Here is an 18,090-nt window from a genome sequence, read left to right as displayed (position 1 = left end):
AGGAGCAGCAGTATTGAAACTCGACGTCTGTCAAAGTGACTGCAAGAGGCCGCTACAGTGGGCAAGGTTCATTGGAAGACAAGTCTTCTCAAGACATCCCAAGAGCTGCAGTCGAACTCAGGCGATACAAAGACTTGAATCCAGCCACCCCCCACATTCATTCACGTTGAAACACGTCAATGAATGTGGCAAATATTCTGATGCCATGAAAGTGCCAGTAATTCATCACACATTCGCTCATTAGAGTTTGTTTCTATTCTTATTTTAGATTTCTCGATGGGGTTTGGCAGGTTTCACACCCTCAATTTGATGGTTTTTCTTTCTCAGATATTTCAAGACTCATCACCCCTCAATCAGAGTCAAATCCACCACGAGCTCAGAGTTTGTTGGAGGCCACCACATGTCCAGGTTCCTCCAGAGTCTTTCTTAACACTGCCGCACTCACACACCTGCCTCTGACTCTCCCACGCTCCAGGATTCCTCCTCTCTGTTGCCTCTGACTCAGCCACGCCCCAGGATTCCTCCTCTCTGTTGCCTCTGACTCACCCACACTCCAGGATTCCTCCTCTCTGTTGCCTCTGACTCTCCCACGCTCCAGGATTCCTCCTCTCTGTTGCCTCTGACTCACCCACGCCCCAGGATTCCTCCTCTCTGTTGCCTCTGACTCTCCCACGCTCCAGGATTCCTCCTCTCTGTTGCCTCTGACTCACCCACGCTCCAGGATTCCTCCTCTCTGTTGCCTCTGACTCACCCACGCCCCAGGATTCCTCCTCTCTGTTGCCTCTGACTCTCCCACGCTCCAGGATTCCTCCTCTCTGTTGCCTCTGACTCACCCGTGCCCCAGGATTCCTCCTCTCTGTTGCCTCTGACTCTCCCGCGCTCCAGGATTCCTCCTCTCTGTTGCCTCTGACTCACCCACGCCCCAGGATTCCTCCTCTCTGTTGCCTCTGACTCACCCACGCCCCAGGATTCCTCCTCTCTGTTGCCTCTGACTCACCCACACCCCAGGATTCCTCCTCTCTGTTGCCTCTGACTCTCCCACACCCCAGGATTCCTCCTCTCTGTTGCCTCTGACTCTCCCACGCTCCAGGATTCCTCCTCTCTGTTGCCTCTGACTCACCCACGCCACAGGATTCCTCCTCTCTGTTGCCTCTGACTCACCCACGCCCCAGGATTCCTCCTCTCTGTTGCCTCTGACTCTCCCACACCCCAGGATTCCTCCTCTCTGTTGCCTCTGACTCACCCGTGCCCCAGGATTCCTCCTCTCTGTTGCCTCTGACTCTCCCACGCTCCAGGATTCCTCCTCTCTGTTGCCTCTGACTCACCCACGCTCCGGGATTCCTCCTCTCTGTTGCCTCTGACTCACCCACACTCCAGGATTCCTCCTCTCTGTTGCCTCTGACTCACCCACACTCCAGGATTCCTCCTCTCTGTTGCCTCTGACTCACCCATGCTCCAGGATTCCTCCTCTCTGTTGCCTCTGACTCCCATGCTCCAGGATTCCTCCTCTCTGTTGCCTCTGACTCACCCACGCCCCAGGATTCCTCCTCTCTGTTGCCTCTGACTCTCCCGCGCTCCAGGATTCCTCCTCTCTGTTGCCTCTGACTCACCCACGCCCCAGGATTCCTCCTCTCTGTTGCCTCTGACTCACCCACGCCCCAGGATTCCTCCTCTCTGTTGCCTCTGACTCACCCACACCCCAGGATTCCTCCTCTCTGTTGCCTCTGACTCTCCCACACCCCAGGATTCCTCCTCTCTGTTGCCTCTGACTCTCCCACGCTCCAGGATTCCTCCTCTCTGTTGCCTCTGACTCACCCACGCCACAGGATTCCTCCTCTCTGTTGCCTCTGACTCACCCACGCCCCAGGATTCCTCCTCTCTGTTGCCTCTGACTCTCCCACACCCCAGGATTCCTCCTCTCTGTTGCCTCTGACTCACCCGTGCCCCAGGATTCCTCCTCTCTGTTGCCTCTGACTCTCCCACGCTCCAGGATTCCTCCTCTCTGTTGCCTCTGACTCACCCACGCTCCGGGATTCCTCCTCTCTGTTGCCTCTGACTCACCCACACTCCAGGATTCCTCCTCTCTGTTGCCTCTGACTCTCCCACACCCCAGGATTCCTCCTCTCTGTTGCCTCTGACTCTCCCACACCCCAGGATTCCTCCTCTCTGTTGCCTCTGACTCACCCACGCCCCAGGATTCCTCCTCTCTGTTGCCTCTGACTCACCCACGCCCCAGGATTCCTCCTCTCCGTTGCCTCTGACTCACCCACGCTCCAGGACATGAAAGCACCAGAGCTGCCACAGACGTCTGCAGGGTACAGTTTATTCTAAACAAGTGAACCTCAGCCCACATGCTTTTGGCTTGCCATGAAGCAGTATATTTTGCTGTGTGTTGCGTCATGATGTCTCTGATGTTTGAGTGTTTAAAGCAGATCAAGTGGCTCTTCTGTGACGGCGCTGGTAGAGAAAAGCCTTCTCATCCCATTCCTCAGCGGGGATCATGTTGGTGCCACTATAGACACAGTGAACAGTCATCTCATCTGCATACGGCAGGTTCTGCAACAGCTACAGAGAACGACACGCGTCAGTCAAAGCTCCAGCAACTTCAAAGTCAAAGCTCACTTTGGGCGTGATGAAGAAATACTGCGACGTCGACTCCTGGCAGGCCGTCCGCACGACTATGTCGAAGATCCTTCTTTCGTTGACCGGGTCCATTCCCTAAAGGGAAAAATGTTAAAAAACAAAACAACCTCTGCTGAATGACCTTTTCCCTCCGATGACAGAGAAAACCAGAGGAATCATGCTGTAGCCACCACTGTTGGGTGGACTGGTGGTCAGAGCTCACACCCGGGCAACGGAAGGTCGCCGGTTCACATCCTCACTCACTTTATTACTCCAATTCACAAGTAGCCAAGTTGGATCACAAGGTCCATTTAGCAGATGCCGCCAAGAGCCTGGGTGGCCGCAACAAAAGCTCTCACCCTGAAGCTTCAAAACTGCTCGACTGGCCACGTACGGAGCACAACGTCAGCCGTGTCAACGTACAGATACTGTTGGATTCTGATAAGCTCTATTCACAAATTGGACCTAAAATCAGGCAGAAAACCGACGCCACAAATGAGGGATTCAGCGATCCACGTTTGGGCTTCCGGGCCGATCCCAATACTTGAATCTGGCGATCCCAATACTCCTCCGATTGGAGACCAGAGCTCAGCAGGCTGTGGTGTTCATGGTGACTGTTGGCTGAGCATGAAGGAGTGACCTCAGGAGGACGTCAGGAGTACACGATCCTGACAACAAGAGCAGCAACATCCGCCTTTGATACTGAAGACGTATTGAGGACATTTGTCATGATATCCAAGACAGACAGACGTAGACGGTCAATGAATCCAAGACGCTGCTTCAGAAACGTTGGGATCTATCCATCTCTCTATATGGTCATCTTGGTCACTTGAGCCCACTTGGGCGAAGGCCAAGCCTGGTGTAGCTGTGGACCCGGAGCTCTGTCAGGGAATGCATCTGAATTGATGGGTTTTTTTGGTTCTTCGCTCGCCAGTCTCACGAGGAAACGAAGAGGCGGCAGATAGATTCCAGGTGTATATTCCTACATTCTGCATAAAGACTTTTGACACCGAGGTCAAAAGCACCCATGATGTGTGAGACACTTCTCACCTGGTTGATCTCGTCCACCACTCTGAAGGGACAGCGGTTCAGCTCCTGCAAGGCCAGGAGATACAGCATGGTGGCCACGCTGCGCTCACCGCCACTTTGATGCTGAGCAGTCAGCTCATGCAGCTCACTGCCGTGGTGAAACTTGACTCGTATCCGAATGCCAAACTTGTCATACTCTTCCTGAAAAGCAAGCAGTCAAGCAAAGCTCTTCACAAAGCAAATGGCACGCTCACCTTGTTGTCAGAGTGCAGATCCACCTCTCCCACACACTGCATAGAGCGGCAGAAGAGACTGAATTTGTTGCTGATTTTTTCCACCAGCTGCTTCAGAGGAATCAGCCATTGCTCCTTCACCTACACACAAGGACGCAGGCTTCAGTTAGCATTCGTGAGCCCCATGTCCACTTCATTGCCAGTGATCACTACCTGTGAAATGCTTTCTTTGTAGGCAGTCAAAGATCCAACCTTCTCATCCACCTCCGTCTGTAGGAGCTTTATTTCTCGGTCTCTTCTGTTGAACTCCTCAACAACCTGAAATAGGAGCACAACTTTTGCAGCAGAAAGGGCACACATCACAGCCAACCAATGTTCCGCTGCTCAGAAACACTGTCGGACCTATTTTAGATGAGATGTCTTTTATTTCACAACCGCTTCCAGTCTCCTTCCGCCTGCAGTTCAGTGGAGCACCACATGGAGCACAAGCATCAAGATCAGAGCACTGTACAGATCAGGACAACAGCCACAACATGTTGTTCGTCCTCTTCACAACCACTCGTTTGGTGTCAACATTTCACCAGCTGCTGACAACTGGTGAGGGTGAATGGCCAGAGACACTGAGGTGTGGTATTCAGAGAAGGTGCTGAATGACCACGAGTCAGCGATGAATGGACAACAGAATGAATGAATGAAATGTGAATCATGAACAAAATGCAACAGTTGCCGCCCTCCTCAGCCTCAGAGTTCAGGACCTCACAGTGGCGAATCACACACAGTACGACGAAAAGCCCTCGATTCACACAGCGCGATTGGATGGAACTGGTATGGCATCTTCACAATGGCATTCCACACGAACGCAGAAGGAACTAAGGCGGAGCCGCGGCATTCTTGACGGTTCCTGCACTCATAAGGGTCCCACCAGAAGCTAGTGATCGATCAAATCCTTCCAAGTGCTCACGGGTCAATGGCACAGGGACTCACTGATGTGGATGAAAGGCAGTGCCAACAAAACCTGACCCCAGCTGCAGGGATGACATGAGTTTAGAGTGAAGTTACTGGTGCCTCGGTGGGTGTGTGACAGACTCCACCGACAGTGTTTTGGTGACCCATAATGGCGCCATCTGCTGGAACAAATCCAATGTCATGAACTTTCAATAAAGCTCCCTGCAGTCCAGGTGCACGGTGTGGAGCGTGTGCTTGGTAAATAACACATGGTGATTTCCATTGATGCCCCGCAGAGCACTCTGCAAGCGCCCAGCCCTGCTCTGCGACCACTGGTCCACTGTGTCTGACTTGGAAATAGCAGAGTTTGACATACTGTTGACGAACAACATCATCTTTTTTCTTTCAGCGACCTTGAGCCACTGCCTCCCAACATCATGAAACGGCAGTGTTCCTCTCTGCTCTTTCAGCACATGCAGCCAAAGAAGGCATGCGAAGCACACAGCAGCTGAATTACACACAAGGTCTTGTATTTAACACACGCATCAAGGCACCGCGCCAGGCAGACTCGCTCCACGTGCGTGGCTCGTATCATTCGGCCCCTCAGTCGTAACAGTGGCCACAACACGTGAACGGAGTCTTGGATACAAAGCAACCCTGAGCTCATGAAGGTGAGGTAGTCCCTCTAGCTTCTGGAGACCACGGCCCCTCCTCACGCGGCGCGAGTGTGCCGCCGCCCTCTTGACTCTCCAGACACAGCGCGAACACCAGTCGACCGAGACAGGTCTCTTTTGTCTTGTGGTTCTGGGGCAGGTTCTCAGCAGGGGTAGAGGGAGAGGCAGAGAGAAAACTAGAAGGTTTGAGGAAGCCACAGCATCTTTCCATGTCAACCAATTATCCAATATTCAATCACTCAACTGTGGCATGATGTGGCTCTGATCCAGTGATTTATCGCCACTGAGGCTTGTTGAATTGCATTCATAAATAATCATCCCAAGACACTGGTTCATTGCGATACATGAGACACACAGGAGCAACGCCCACGTCACAGTTCGGGCCCCGCTGAATTGGCCACACGACACTACCGCTCCAAGACTCCAGGACAGTGGCCCCCGAGCAACCAAGCTCTGCCACATCAGACCAGGTCAGGTGACCTTTGACCCACCCTTGAGTGTCCTTACATTTTCATCCAGTCCAGCGAAGCAGTCGGCACAAGCCTGTTCTTCACTCAAACTTCTCTCGATGCCATCAAGTGTGCTGGGCAGCTTGGAGAATGCCTAGACCCCAGCGGCCCAACACACACAGACTCGTGAGGACTTCTTGGAGAACGCCAACGCTTTGCACATGACAAGCGATAAAAGGCACTTACGTTGCGAAGCTCTTCTGACAGAGGCTCTTTGTCGGACATGTGACACACTTGCCTGGCTCGGGCCAGTTGGACTTGGCTGCGCTCCCTCAGCGCCATCTTCTGGTTCTCCAGCTGCTGACATTTTTGCTGCAAATACAGCACATGTGCCGTGTGACATCGGCCTCTGAAACATCAGACTGAGGTACAAAGACAAGTGAAGTGAACTCCCTCAAAGGTAGAAGGCCATTTGTGTTTCAGGATTCATTAAAAGTTGGTGCACGGAACATTTTCGGCCAGAAAAAAAATGATCACACATCACATTTTTATGACTGTTATTTGATTTATTCCGTAAGCACTCTCCCCATAGGTTAATGATGTGTGTGCGATTTACAACCTCAAGATTCTTGAGTTCAGAAGAACCTTCTCTGCAGTGGTGCTGCAGCTTTTTCTTCTCAGCCTTCAGAGGAACCATCTCCAGAACCAGCTTGGCCTTCTCCATGGTGAATTTGGCTCTTAGCTGCAGGAGTCAGAGAAGCACACGGGTGACTGCACAGTCTCCAGTGTGCTGAATGACATCAAAAAACACGGCTTTCAAATGGGCTGTTGAGGGGGAAGGGTGAAAAGCCAAATTGCAGATGACCAACGGATCTGCTACCCCAGCAACATCTTCACCCTTGAAGGAAAAGGACTGAACATCATTTCAGCTGATCACAATTGAAGACATTGTTTATCAGAAAACAGCCTAAAAAGAATGGGCCGCCTGAGGCTTGGTAGCAGTTGGGGCTCCACTTTGGTTTCTTTCGTTTGTTTATCTGCTGAGCATGATTTCAACCCCGATTGTTTCTTTGCATCATGACTTGTGATAGTTCATCTAAACAGTATTACACAGCGCTGGGTGCTGCAACACCGAAGCTCGCAGCGCTTCAAGACAATCGCCTGACAAAAAGGCGCCACAGAAACACTGTTTATATGGAAGCGCAACTGCTGAAACGATCTAATGTCGTGCTTCCTCGTCAATGCTGTTGTGGATTATGGAGCAGCTCACACAAGTCGTCTGCCATGTGGGGCCACATTGATCTCTTAGCAGAGGAGAACAATGTCATGATTTCAATCTTTACCCAGTTTGTCAGAGATTTTCCACTGGTTCCATACGAATTCAAATTCATTTCAAGGAAACTCTGTTTCCTATTCACATTATTCTTTGCAAGAAATGCAGCAGACTTCATTTAGAAAATGAAAAAAAGTCCACAAGCATCCTCTTGCACATCATGATACATTATTTACATGACTCTTACATTCATTTACATTATTTGAAGACATGGAATAATACAATACGAATGCAAAGACTTCAATGATATGACTGTATACGCCAGGTCATCGAGTCGGTGTCAGTCCAGACTGTCAAGAAGGTGGCCTGCAGGGATTTTAAATGTCCAGCAGGTGTCAGTATTCAGTCACTCGGGCTAAAGGCAAACCTTTTCTTAAGATTGTTCAGTTTTTGAAACACCAGTCATGAAAACTTGTGCCATCTTGACATCCAACAAACAGCCAGGCTAAATAGAGCGAATAAAATCCCGATATTGTCAAAAGGGTGGGCACTCAAGTGGCAGGCGCTGACGTCATGCTGCATCAAAACCACCTCGGCGGCAGAGACGACCAACTGACTCTGCCATGACGGACTGGCTGCTTCCTTCCACCGTCCCTGCTGAGGCAGGCATGAACTCTACAGAGGGGAGCCAGAACAACTCCTCAGATGGCCAGTGGGCCTGTCTGGCTTCACCTTTCACAAGTTTGAAGTCAGCTGCATAAACTTGTCCAGGGGTTTGGATGAGGAAACCAACCTTCATTTGGGCGACTAACCCTGTCACCACAGCAACTTTGTCTGAGATGGCACTGGAAATGCTCGCTTTGGCCTCCGCTTCTATTTTCTTCAGGTCGATGCCGCTGTTCTCCATCTGCTCAAGACTTCAGACGCAGAGACATGGGATCACTCTGCTGGTTCATCACTCACAGGAGTGTAAAGGAGAAAGGGACACCAAATACAATCACCTATCTTGTTTGATACGGATTTTCTGCTCCAGTTGCTTCACTTTTCCCTTGAATTCAGACAGTTGCTTCTTCTCTGCCAGCAACTTGTTTTCTTGCAACTCCAAAGCAGCAGTTTCAACTTGCGTAGCTTTAATTTGTTCTTCAGTGTCTCGCAGTTTTGACTCGCAGTCCTGAAGAGACAGCAATGAAACACATCAGTAAATTAAATGTTTTGTTTCTGTCTTTGATTTTCACATTTCGTATAGTTTTTAGCTCTTAAAAGCGCTCTCAAAATGATATTTTTGACATTTTACTATTCAATGACGTGCATGGTTTCAATGAGAATCCAATTCCCAGTTCATTGAGAGATGGATGCACATGTATGTTCCAGTGTTGTGGAGTTGGCCTCCCCCAATTTGAAGGGGGGAAAAAAGATCGTTTTTAATAATGCCAATATAATAAGAGGATTTTCATTGCAACTGCAGGTTACAGAGGAGAAACGGTAGGCAATAAGGAAAAAAGAAGAGCAAGCACGGCGACAAGGACGGAAGGGTAAAGTTGATGGTAAATACAAAACTAAGAATAAGAAAAGACTCTCAAGTCAAAAGAGCCAAAAATAGATTCTCATGACGGCAATGATATTTTGGTCACTTTGCCCTTAACATTTTTTGTCTGCTGCCAGTCATGTATTTTAAAATGCAAAGTTATAGTGTGCAGGGTTTTCCCTACATGTAAACAGCGGCTTAAATGAGGGTCACTATGCCTTTTTTAAGAAGAAGTAGAAACATGAAATGACACATCAGGAAAGTGGATATGATCATGGCGGTTTTAGCGCTAAAAACCCAAAAGAAAGCTAAAACCTGAAGTCCCTCGTACACTTAACTGGAGCCGCACATCCAGTCGGACAAATGAAGAGGCGGGCCGAGGAAAGATGGCTGCTCCCCTACTGAAATCCCAAGCGCAATTAACACTGACAGAACCAACAACCTCCTGACAAATTGACCGCACGTTGAATTATGAAGGTCGAGTCAAATAACCATAATATCAGATGGAAATATTAAATAATAATCATAGCAAAATATGCTCTTTCGGACTCAGTACAGCGGTTCAAGCTCATCCCTGTGTGTCACCAGCTTGCTGGCTGACGTTTCAAACTCCTCCATTTCACCCTGATCCTCCTGGAAATATCAAGCGGCGTAGATAGAAATGTGTATTTGACTCCTCTATGTTGGGACGTGGCCCCGCTCTGTGTGTGTGTGTGTGTGTGTGTGTGTGTGTGTGTGTGTGTGTGTGTGTGTGTGTGTGTGTGTGTGTGTGTGTGTGTGTGTGTGTGTGTGTGTGTGTGTGTGTGTGTGTGTGTGTGTGTGTGTGTGTGTGTCCCATCTTCGCGGACTTCACCTCCATCAACAGTGAACCACAGGTGAAACACATGCCAGACCTTTAGTTGAGGAGCCGCATGAAAGTGGGGAAAGAGCCGCATGCGGGTTGGCCAGGCCTGGGTTAAGGAATCAGCTTTAGAGAGCAGCTAAAGAGAAAAGAGTGCTCAACCTTCAGCAGCAGCTCCAGCCTCTGCTTCTCCTCAGTGTCCACTGTGATGAAGAGAAACTGGGATGGTCGAACGACGGAATTGCACGTGCTAATTTGGCCAGAATAGTAGGAGCGCTTCACCACGTAGCGCTCCTCTCTGGTGTAGAGCACCTTCAAATATGGTTGTTCAACCACCTGAGACACAAAGCACAAGTAAACACCGGGCAATTTCCAATCATGAAGCAGAACACACCGTTTTGATCTGAGCTTTGGTATGATCATCACCCACTGGAACCTCGTGCACATGGTGCTGGCGACAAAGGTAGCTCATCACTTCTTCAGGAGCATCAAACATCTCACGTAAGTAGGACCAGAAACCAAAGTGCCTGCATATAAGAGACTGAATCAATTGAGCTTCAAAGATTTCAAAACGATTCACTGTCAAGATTTTTGGTCCACAGCACTGTTCTTCGATCGTTTCTTGTTTCCTCTTCCATTTAAAGAGGTCCACAAATAACCCAGGCTTAGAGAGCTACATATTTACAGTGTTTGGAAGATGGAACGTCAAGTTAACAAATGGAGAGAGTTGGAAAAAAGGCTCAATCCATGTGAGCCACCGTTGAAGCGCTGCCAACTATCGTCCTGACAGATGAAGAAGAGCTGTGGCTCACCGGAGGATAAAGACGCGAGGCGCGGCTGCTGAACTGGCAGCAAAGACAGCCATGCACATGGGCACGGAGAGAAGCGCTCACCTACAATCAGCTTTGATGCCAGAATCTGGATCTGCGATTTTGCCACGTACTTCATGTCGCTCATTCAGTGTCAGGAGTAACTGGCGTGTTAAAACCAAGGGGGCGCATTTCATTTTGTTCACTATTAACACGGTTGGTTGAAACTCCAAGTGAGTCACGTGCACAGTTCATGTCCCATGTTTCTAGCTCTCTGTAGTTGAACGGAGCGTTTTGATGTATTTTGTATTGGCTTACAGCATGTTGTAAATATGCAGAGTGGGACAGTTTTGTGTTTGATGTTTGCTATTGCGCTGCGTGGTTTGTATCTTTGTTGTTTGGTGTGTGTCTTTGCACTGTGGGACAATGAGAGACATCTCTACTGCCACCACACGGCAGGCCCTTGAAAACACAATCCTTTTTTTGTCGGCAGGAAGCTCTGAACTGCCGTGGTAAGTTATTTTTATTTATGCATTATCACGTCCGTACGTGGGAAAAAAGTGTGACGGACACGATGGTACTCGGCGCAGCTCCTTGAGACGCTGCGGACTGTCAGGAGACCATATCAAGGAGGTCCAGGATGACAAAGTCTGAAACGCATGTCACTTAATTCATTTCACTTGGCCTGTTGGCCCGGCATTTAAATGCTCAGCCCGTTGAGAAACGGGTGCTGTGGGAGCAACAGCTCGCGGTCTCTGGTCATCCCACTTCTGTACAATAGCTTCATTCTAGAACACATTGATAGACATGAGCAAAACAACAGCATGCTAGAAGTGGGCTTATCCTGCTCCGATCAGCTTCACCTCAATGACTCGATACTGCGTGATGGTGGCAGCTGGGCACAGGACTCCACAGGAGCAGCGATAGCATTCACCTTTAAGTTCATTCTGTCACGGACCTGGGAAAAAAGGACATCTTTTTTCAGCGCTCACTTGTACGTGACCAAGACACAATGTGACGCAGCCCAATTTTTATGGGTTTGTGTTTGATAGTCTCCGTCAAAGCCACACAACATGCAGGTATTTTGCCCACAATAATGGCACTGTCACGAGACAGAACTCCAACTCTGATCTACACAACTCAGGGTTTTCATTGTCTGAACGAGGTTAACGTTTTGTTTCAGCAAGCTAAAGTCACAGGCAAACAGCTTTGTCAGACCTCCACAGACACCGCAACTGGAGATGTCATACGTTGCAACTCTCATAAGTTGGAAGCTCTGCACTGAAGCCATCTCACAGGAAATACAAAAACACTGTCAATCCCTTGGACCTGAGAGACAGCAACATGTACAGAGCAGTCCCAGTGTTGCTGGGAGCAGCTCCCTCATCCTCAACATGTATATTTTATTTGCAAAACAAGCAGCACCTTATTCATTTTTGAAGCAGTGCTGCTACTGTGCTTTCACTGACTGTTTTCCATATGATTATTATTTGACTTTGACTACGACTTAATATGTTCGAGACCCCTGCATGTTATTTTCTTGACACTAAAAAAGAAAACACTTATTTACCAACATTTGCCGCAGTAACAGCAATAACAACAATAACCCTCACATGACAGGACAAAGAAATCTATCTTTTGGTGAGATCACATGATCAGACACATACACAACATGTAACTTCACTAAAATGATCTTTCAGCACTTTCTTGGGTATTCAGATACGGGAAAACTACACCTGCCGACCGTGACAATGTACGAGCATCGCACCTCAATCATGAACTTGTTCATGTCATCTTTGCTCTGGAAGACGAACGCTCGCAGATCCCGGAATGGGATGTAGTCCTCCACATATTTGGCAAACTTCTGATCCCTCACGTTGATCTGGGAAAGAAAGGAAAACAAGCGGTGAACAGTCATGAACAGACGCAGGCCCCCAGGGAAAACACAAGCGCAACAACAGAGCTTGTAGGAAAACATCCACCCCAATGAAAAGTTTGGCCAAAGCTGAATAAAATGTCAAATGTTTGGCAGAATACTGAATAATACAGAATATCCAATCTGGTCAAGTTTATATATATATATAGTACAAATAGTAACACGTTCATACACATTTTTCAAAGAAAGTAAATGCCGAGATCAGAGGACACCCAACTGTTCCAGACATGTCTCCAGATAGTTCGGTTGAAGACTCATTGCAAGCTGCACTTCCATTCTCGCAGTCCAAAAGTGTAACACTGTATCCAGCCTTTGGATCAATGAAGCATTGCCAAGCAGCGGAGTGGCTGCTGTCACCACTGAAAGTGGAGGATTGCGTCGCCAGATTCCTCCCACAATGGAAGAGTGGGCTGAGAATTTCATCAGAGGTCTTGCAGATCTCATTTCACCTCTGTTGTATTTTGAAGCTTGAGATATACATGAGTACATGAGTGTGATCTCCAGCTCTGTCTTCACACATCCTGGAAGCTCTCTCATCGTTGCCCATCATTATAAAGCCGACACAAAGGGACAAACATCTGGGAGCACACCGCAGCGCATCGTTCTCAAACACACACACACCGTTTAAGCCCAAGTGCGACTTCAGATGCAAGTGACTTCAACTGTTATGTAAAGTTGAGTGCAGACTGGAGCCGGTTTAGCAAGAGCATTTTCGCTTTGGTCATGTCTGCCGTTTCAAGCGTCGGTCTACTCTTTAAAAAACGAAATCATTTGTTCTCTCATTCAAGTGAATGCCATGCACCAAATGGAAATGTTTTATAAAAACCTGGGATGAGCGAGCCCTCGGCAGGCGCATCCCTGCAGCAACACTCGGTTTTGCCAGACCGAGGCAAGACTTTGGTTCTCTGGGTTGCCATTGTTTTACAGCTCGACCATCAGTGCTGCCTGCTTCCTTGTTATTGGCGAGGCCAATAGCACATCACTGGCAGGACGCGCCCAATACAGGTTCCAGCTGAGTGCGCCACGGTCACATTGCCTAACTGATTTCCTGCAGGGCGCCGTGCAGTGAATGCAAAATGGCCTTGTGAAGCTGACTGGGACGGAGCAGCAGAGGAGGAAAAGTTAGGTGACTGATAAAGCAAAGGGCAGAGTTGGCTATGTGAGTGTATGACTGACGAATGCAGCGACCAAAGGTGCGTGCCAAGGCAACAAAGGGGAGGAGCTGATCTTGGTGTTGACACAGACACGCATCATTTTGATGGAAGAGTATGTGAGCAGCGCCACACGTCGCCAGGCCTGAGTGAGCGCTGGGAAGAAGAGCCATCCATGTGCAGCCACTCTTCCATCACACAGCCAAAACTCAGATGTAGCCCGTGACCTACGTATACCGTGTTCTGTTGCTCGTCGTCCAAAGAAACAAAGTGTGTAAACCGACCATAGTGCTGTCAAGCACCCGGCGTGCAGGTGACTGAGGGACGATGATGTCGGCGTAGCGGCAAGAGCACAAGCTTTACAGGGCGCTAGTGAGGGCTGGGATACAGTTGAGGAAAACGACTGGCGGTTGCAGCCCCTGATGGAAAAATGTAGAAAGAAGACTCTGACTCACAGAAAGCACCATGGGCTCCGAGACACGTCCACTGAAAAGGTTCTGGTTTTGCCTTAACCACATCATGGCAGCGTGAGTGTCATGGTGGGAAGCCCGCAGTCTCTCCTCCTTGACAGCCATCAGGTTGATCATGTCCAGAAGCTTCTTCTTTATCACTGCCAAGGCAAGTTGTTGGACTGTTCAACCGCATCTTTCCAATGCAGCACTTCAGAGCCAGCAAAACTCACATCTGCCGTCTGCACAGATGTTTGTGTGCTCCCTTCGAAGGTCCAACTTTCCTCCTTCTACCTTGGTCTTCTCTTTCTGGATGCGCCGCAGCTCATCGTTGACGTCATTTAGCTTTGGGGTTACATCAGGTCGGTCGCTTGCTTTGGTGAGCTCGTCCATCAAGTCCTTGATGGTCAAACGGATGTTCCTGACTCGCTTCTGCTGGTCTTCTTTCTCCGTTTGCTTCAGTATCAGCATTTGTTTCACGTCCTCAATCTGAAAATGCAAATGAAGAAGTGACCATTCCTCGAACACCAACTGCACTTTCATCTGGCTCCAGCGACTGCAGACCAAATGCTTCAGCGGCATGTTGTGGACAGGGAGTCTTCAGTTGTCCCAGGCGTTGCCTACCTGCTGACTTTTTCTGTCCAACTCATCTTGCTTCCGTTTGCAATGGAGCGACGCCTCTTTGATAGCGGCAGCCTGAAAACCAGAGCAGCCATTGACAACCAATGAAACGTTGACAGAAACATCAGTCCCTCACCGTAGACAGCCTGATGACAAAATAAGGTACTAGCTCTCAAACAGAAGAAAAACGATCTTCAATCATCGACAATCTGTTCTGCTAAACACCAAGGGTTTGTGAATGCAAATTCAGGGTCGCACCAAGTAAGACGACGAGACCCGCCTCCATGGCGTCATAACCTTCATGTGCAGCCACCGTAAACAAGCTCCTATCAGCCATGACTAAACACTGCACTACAGCAGGGTGTTCTGTTGGGAACCAAGCTGTGCTTGCTCCTCTGAGCCAGCCATCACCCTCTTCTGAGGAGCTACAAGTTTTTCTTTTGTCTACAGCATGACTTGGTCCAATTGACTTCATGTCACAGCCCCTGACGGGTGGAGTGAGCGTCACATGGCTTGATGCATGAGTGGACAATACACAACTAGAAAGGCCACAGCCATTGTTGCGCAGAAAAGTCAAAAGAGGGAAGCGAAAACAGCGTTCCTAAAAGCGTGGAATCTCAACCTTTTCCTTCAAATGAGTTGCAGCTGACGTGAGCTGGCCATCAATGGTCTGGAGTTTCTGCAGCATGGGAGCCTGGGCCAGCTTGAGTGCTGCGAGCCGTCTTTTGGCTTCTTTCAGCTCCTTCTGAACACCCTCAAACTCCCCACGGCAAGTCTCGTACTCCTGCAATAGAAAGATGAAGAGAAATACAGCTGTCACTGGGCTGGCTGCTGGAGTCTCAGCCTTTCAAAGGCTGTCGGACAAACACCAATCTGAACAAAGTCCAATTCCTTTGGAGCCGAAGATAACATCCAAGAAAGTCGGGGGGCGCTCATATGCTTCTCTTATGGACGAGAGTGGCTGACAGCGAGACCAGAAAAAATGTTCTTTGACTTAATTCAAGTTAAGATGTGAGGAAACTACTATACATTTTGAACAGCAAAATGGTGGCCGTGGTTTAGAGACCCAAAAGGAGAGCAACTGGACGAGCAAGTACGACCACGGCTCTTTTCGTTGGCCTCGCAAAACTGAATGACACTATCAAAAAAGTGAATGTTACATTTGGAGCCGTCAACGGGAAACCGTTGTAGATCTGGTCGGTCTTTTCCTGTAGGAAGGTCCTTCTGAGTATCACGTGGAGGAGCAGCATATAGCACAGCAGATCTAGAACTGGACACTTACCACCCATGGTTTCTTCTTCTCAAGCAACTGGATTAAATCCAGATGCCTTTTCTTCTCATAGTAGCGATTCACATCATGTCCGTTTCTCTCGTTTCTCTGTTTGAGCCTCTCCAGAAAAGCGCTTTTTTCCTTCAAATGGCGCTGAGAGTGAGAAACAAAAACTGTGAATGAAACCCACGTCTTTCTGACCAACTTTGCCATTGGCAATGAACAAAAGTGAACAACAAAAGAGTCTGTCCAAGAACGGCTCACCTCCATCTCCTTCTCAGTGTCACGGAATTTTTTGAGCTCACAATGATACTGAAACATTTCTGGTGGACCCACAGACTTCTCTGTGGCCTCCAGCAGCTGGATTTTGGACATTTTGGCAAACTCCCCAACTTTCTCCTGTGTAAGAAAGAATACACGAGGCGCTGTGAGGAGGTCCGTCACCTGAATTTCATTCAACTATCTCAGCCCCACTGGTGACAATGGTGGCATTCTGGTGGTGACCTAAAAAGCAACACATTCTGGCTGAGTTGGCATCCGAGCAGAGTCTGTCTGGTCCAAAGCAGTTTTCTGACACAGACCAACCAAACGAGCAGTGTTGTGCTCTGCGGCAGCCAAACCAACACAATGTCACTCAACACACTGCTGACGCTGAAGTGATGCTTGCAGTGTTGCATTTGGCTTTCAGTTGCAGTACATGCCAAAACTTGACTCTCCGTCTTTGATAAAATCTTTAAAGATTCTTCGATTCAGATTCTCTAATCTAAGAATAATAAACAGATAATCTAATCTGATCTTAGATTCTTTAAAAGCTTGTATTTTATCGCCCATCGCCAGTGCTCAACCAGTTTGGTAAAGTCAGCAGAGAAACGGTGTAGGGAGGGAAACATGGGGCAGACCTGGCACATGCTGCAGGAAGGGGAAGATGGAGCTGGAGCTGATGGAGCTGGAACTTAAGGATGGCATCTTAAGATGAAACGGTGGAAATAGTTTGCTACTCCAGCAGGAGAAGAGGATGTCCAACTTCAAACGCCAGCCTAGCACAGCAGTGAAAACGGAACGATGTACAGAAACCAACCTGCGGCAGAAACTGGCAAAGGTTGCTGACTTGAATTTGAAGGGCCTTGACTTCATCTTCCACTGCTTTTTGGCTGCAGTGTTTGCCATTCAGCTTCCACTGCGACTGATTGTTGTCAGCCTGAATCTCCCGGGTGATGACCAGTCGTCCCCGAGGCTTGTACCTGAAACAACAAGTCTGATTCAAAAGGCAAACAAGGGAACTAGGCAAATCCGTACTCCATTAGGATGTTTGTTTTTCCCTAAAAGAGGAGCACTCATGTTTGAAGGAAATGCTTACAGTTCAATCTCAATGGAGCCTTTGCTGAAACCCCGTTTCACATAGAGCCCCACCTTGAAAGAAAGGACATTTAAGAGAGCAAGAAGAAGAGCAGTATACTTGAACATGACGATAACCAGGGTATCTTGAGGAGGCCATCCAGTTCTGCTGGGGGCCCTGTGTTGAAGAGGCCTGCAGTCTCATGTGAAGGACCACTAAAACTCATGGACACCACCCACCGACGGGGTTGCATCCCCCACCCTCACCTTGTCGCCTCTTCCCAGGACAGAGGTCTTCCCAGCGAGACCCAGGCAGATGGCACACACCACACTGGACTTGCCGGTTCCGTTGGCTCCAACAATCATGTTGAGGTTCGGTCCGGGTCGTAACACGGCGTAGTTGTACGTCCTAGCAAGGTCCAGATCAGGATTAGACTCAGCAAACCCACACTCTCTTTTGCTGCCCCTTCTTTCGACATACACTTCAAAACAAGCTCAACCGAATTCCGTCCTGAACTGGAGTCCACGCAGAAGTGAAAGTAAGGGCAAATACATAAGAAGTTCCAGGAACCAGTCGGCATATGACGCACACGCACACGCACGAGCCAGCCCACAGCACAACAGCACTAGTTCTTCTGGAGAACAGGACGCTTCCTGATGAAACACCAGGTCTCGTCGGTCGCGATTCAAACTTCGGAGACTGATCATTGACAAACTCTCTTCCGAGACAACACAGCCACGCTGGCGGATACGTACAGGAAGTTGGTCATGGTTATTCGCAGAATGGCTCCGGGTACGAATCCTTCCACCTCGTCTTCGCGGCGAGAATCGCTGGCAATCACGTCACAAAGCTTCCTCTTGGCTTTCGCCATGATGGACTGCGCGGGAAGAGGGAGGTGACGCCAGCTCTACGTCATTGGGCACTTTC

General features: G+C 48.9%; 1 protein-coding gene across 1 annotated transcript; it reads right to left on the bottom strand.

Moving 5' to 3' along the window:
• Nucleotides 1–2,306: 2,306 nt before the first annotated feature.
• Nucleotides 2,307–18,078, bottom strand: smc5 (structural maintenance of chromosomes 5). The gene is made up of 24 exons (XM_053853730.1): nt 17,919–18,078; nt 17,430–17,571; nt 17,185–17,237; nt 16,906–17,068; nt 16,092–16,226; nt 15,840–15,980; nt 15,180–15,341; nt 14,561–14,632; nt 14,170–14,425; nt 13,943–14,097; nt 12,169–12,282; nt 11,264–11,358; nt 9,986–10,118; nt 9,754–9,927; nt 8,227–8,396; nt 8,019–8,142; nt 6,572–6,694; nt 6,199–6,324; nt 6,011–6,106; nt 4,098–4,202; nt 3,906–4,025; nt 3,673–3,852; nt 2,623–2,718; nt 2,307–2,565 (listed from the first exon to the last, which is right to left on the bottom strand). The coding sequence occupies exons 1-24, from the start codon at nt 18,032–18,034 to the stop codon at nt 2,434–2,436; spliced, it is 3,183 nt and encodes a 1,060-aa protein (XP_053709705.1). The 5' UTR covers nt 18,035–18,078; the 3' UTR covers nt 2,307–2,433.
• Nucleotides 18,079–18,090: the final 12 nt, after the last annotated feature.

This window comes from Synchiropus splendidus, chromosome 1 (assembly GCF_027744825.2).
Source record: "Synchiropus splendidus isolate RoL2022-P1 chromosome 1, RoL_Sspl_1.0, whole genome shotgun sequence".
Lineage (NCBI taxonomy): Eukaryota > Metazoa > Chordata > Actinopteri > Syngnathiformes > Callionymidae > Synchiropus > Synchiropus splendidus.
Note: the sequence above shows the minus strand (reverse complement) of the source record. Positions and strands in the feature narration are given on the sequence as shown.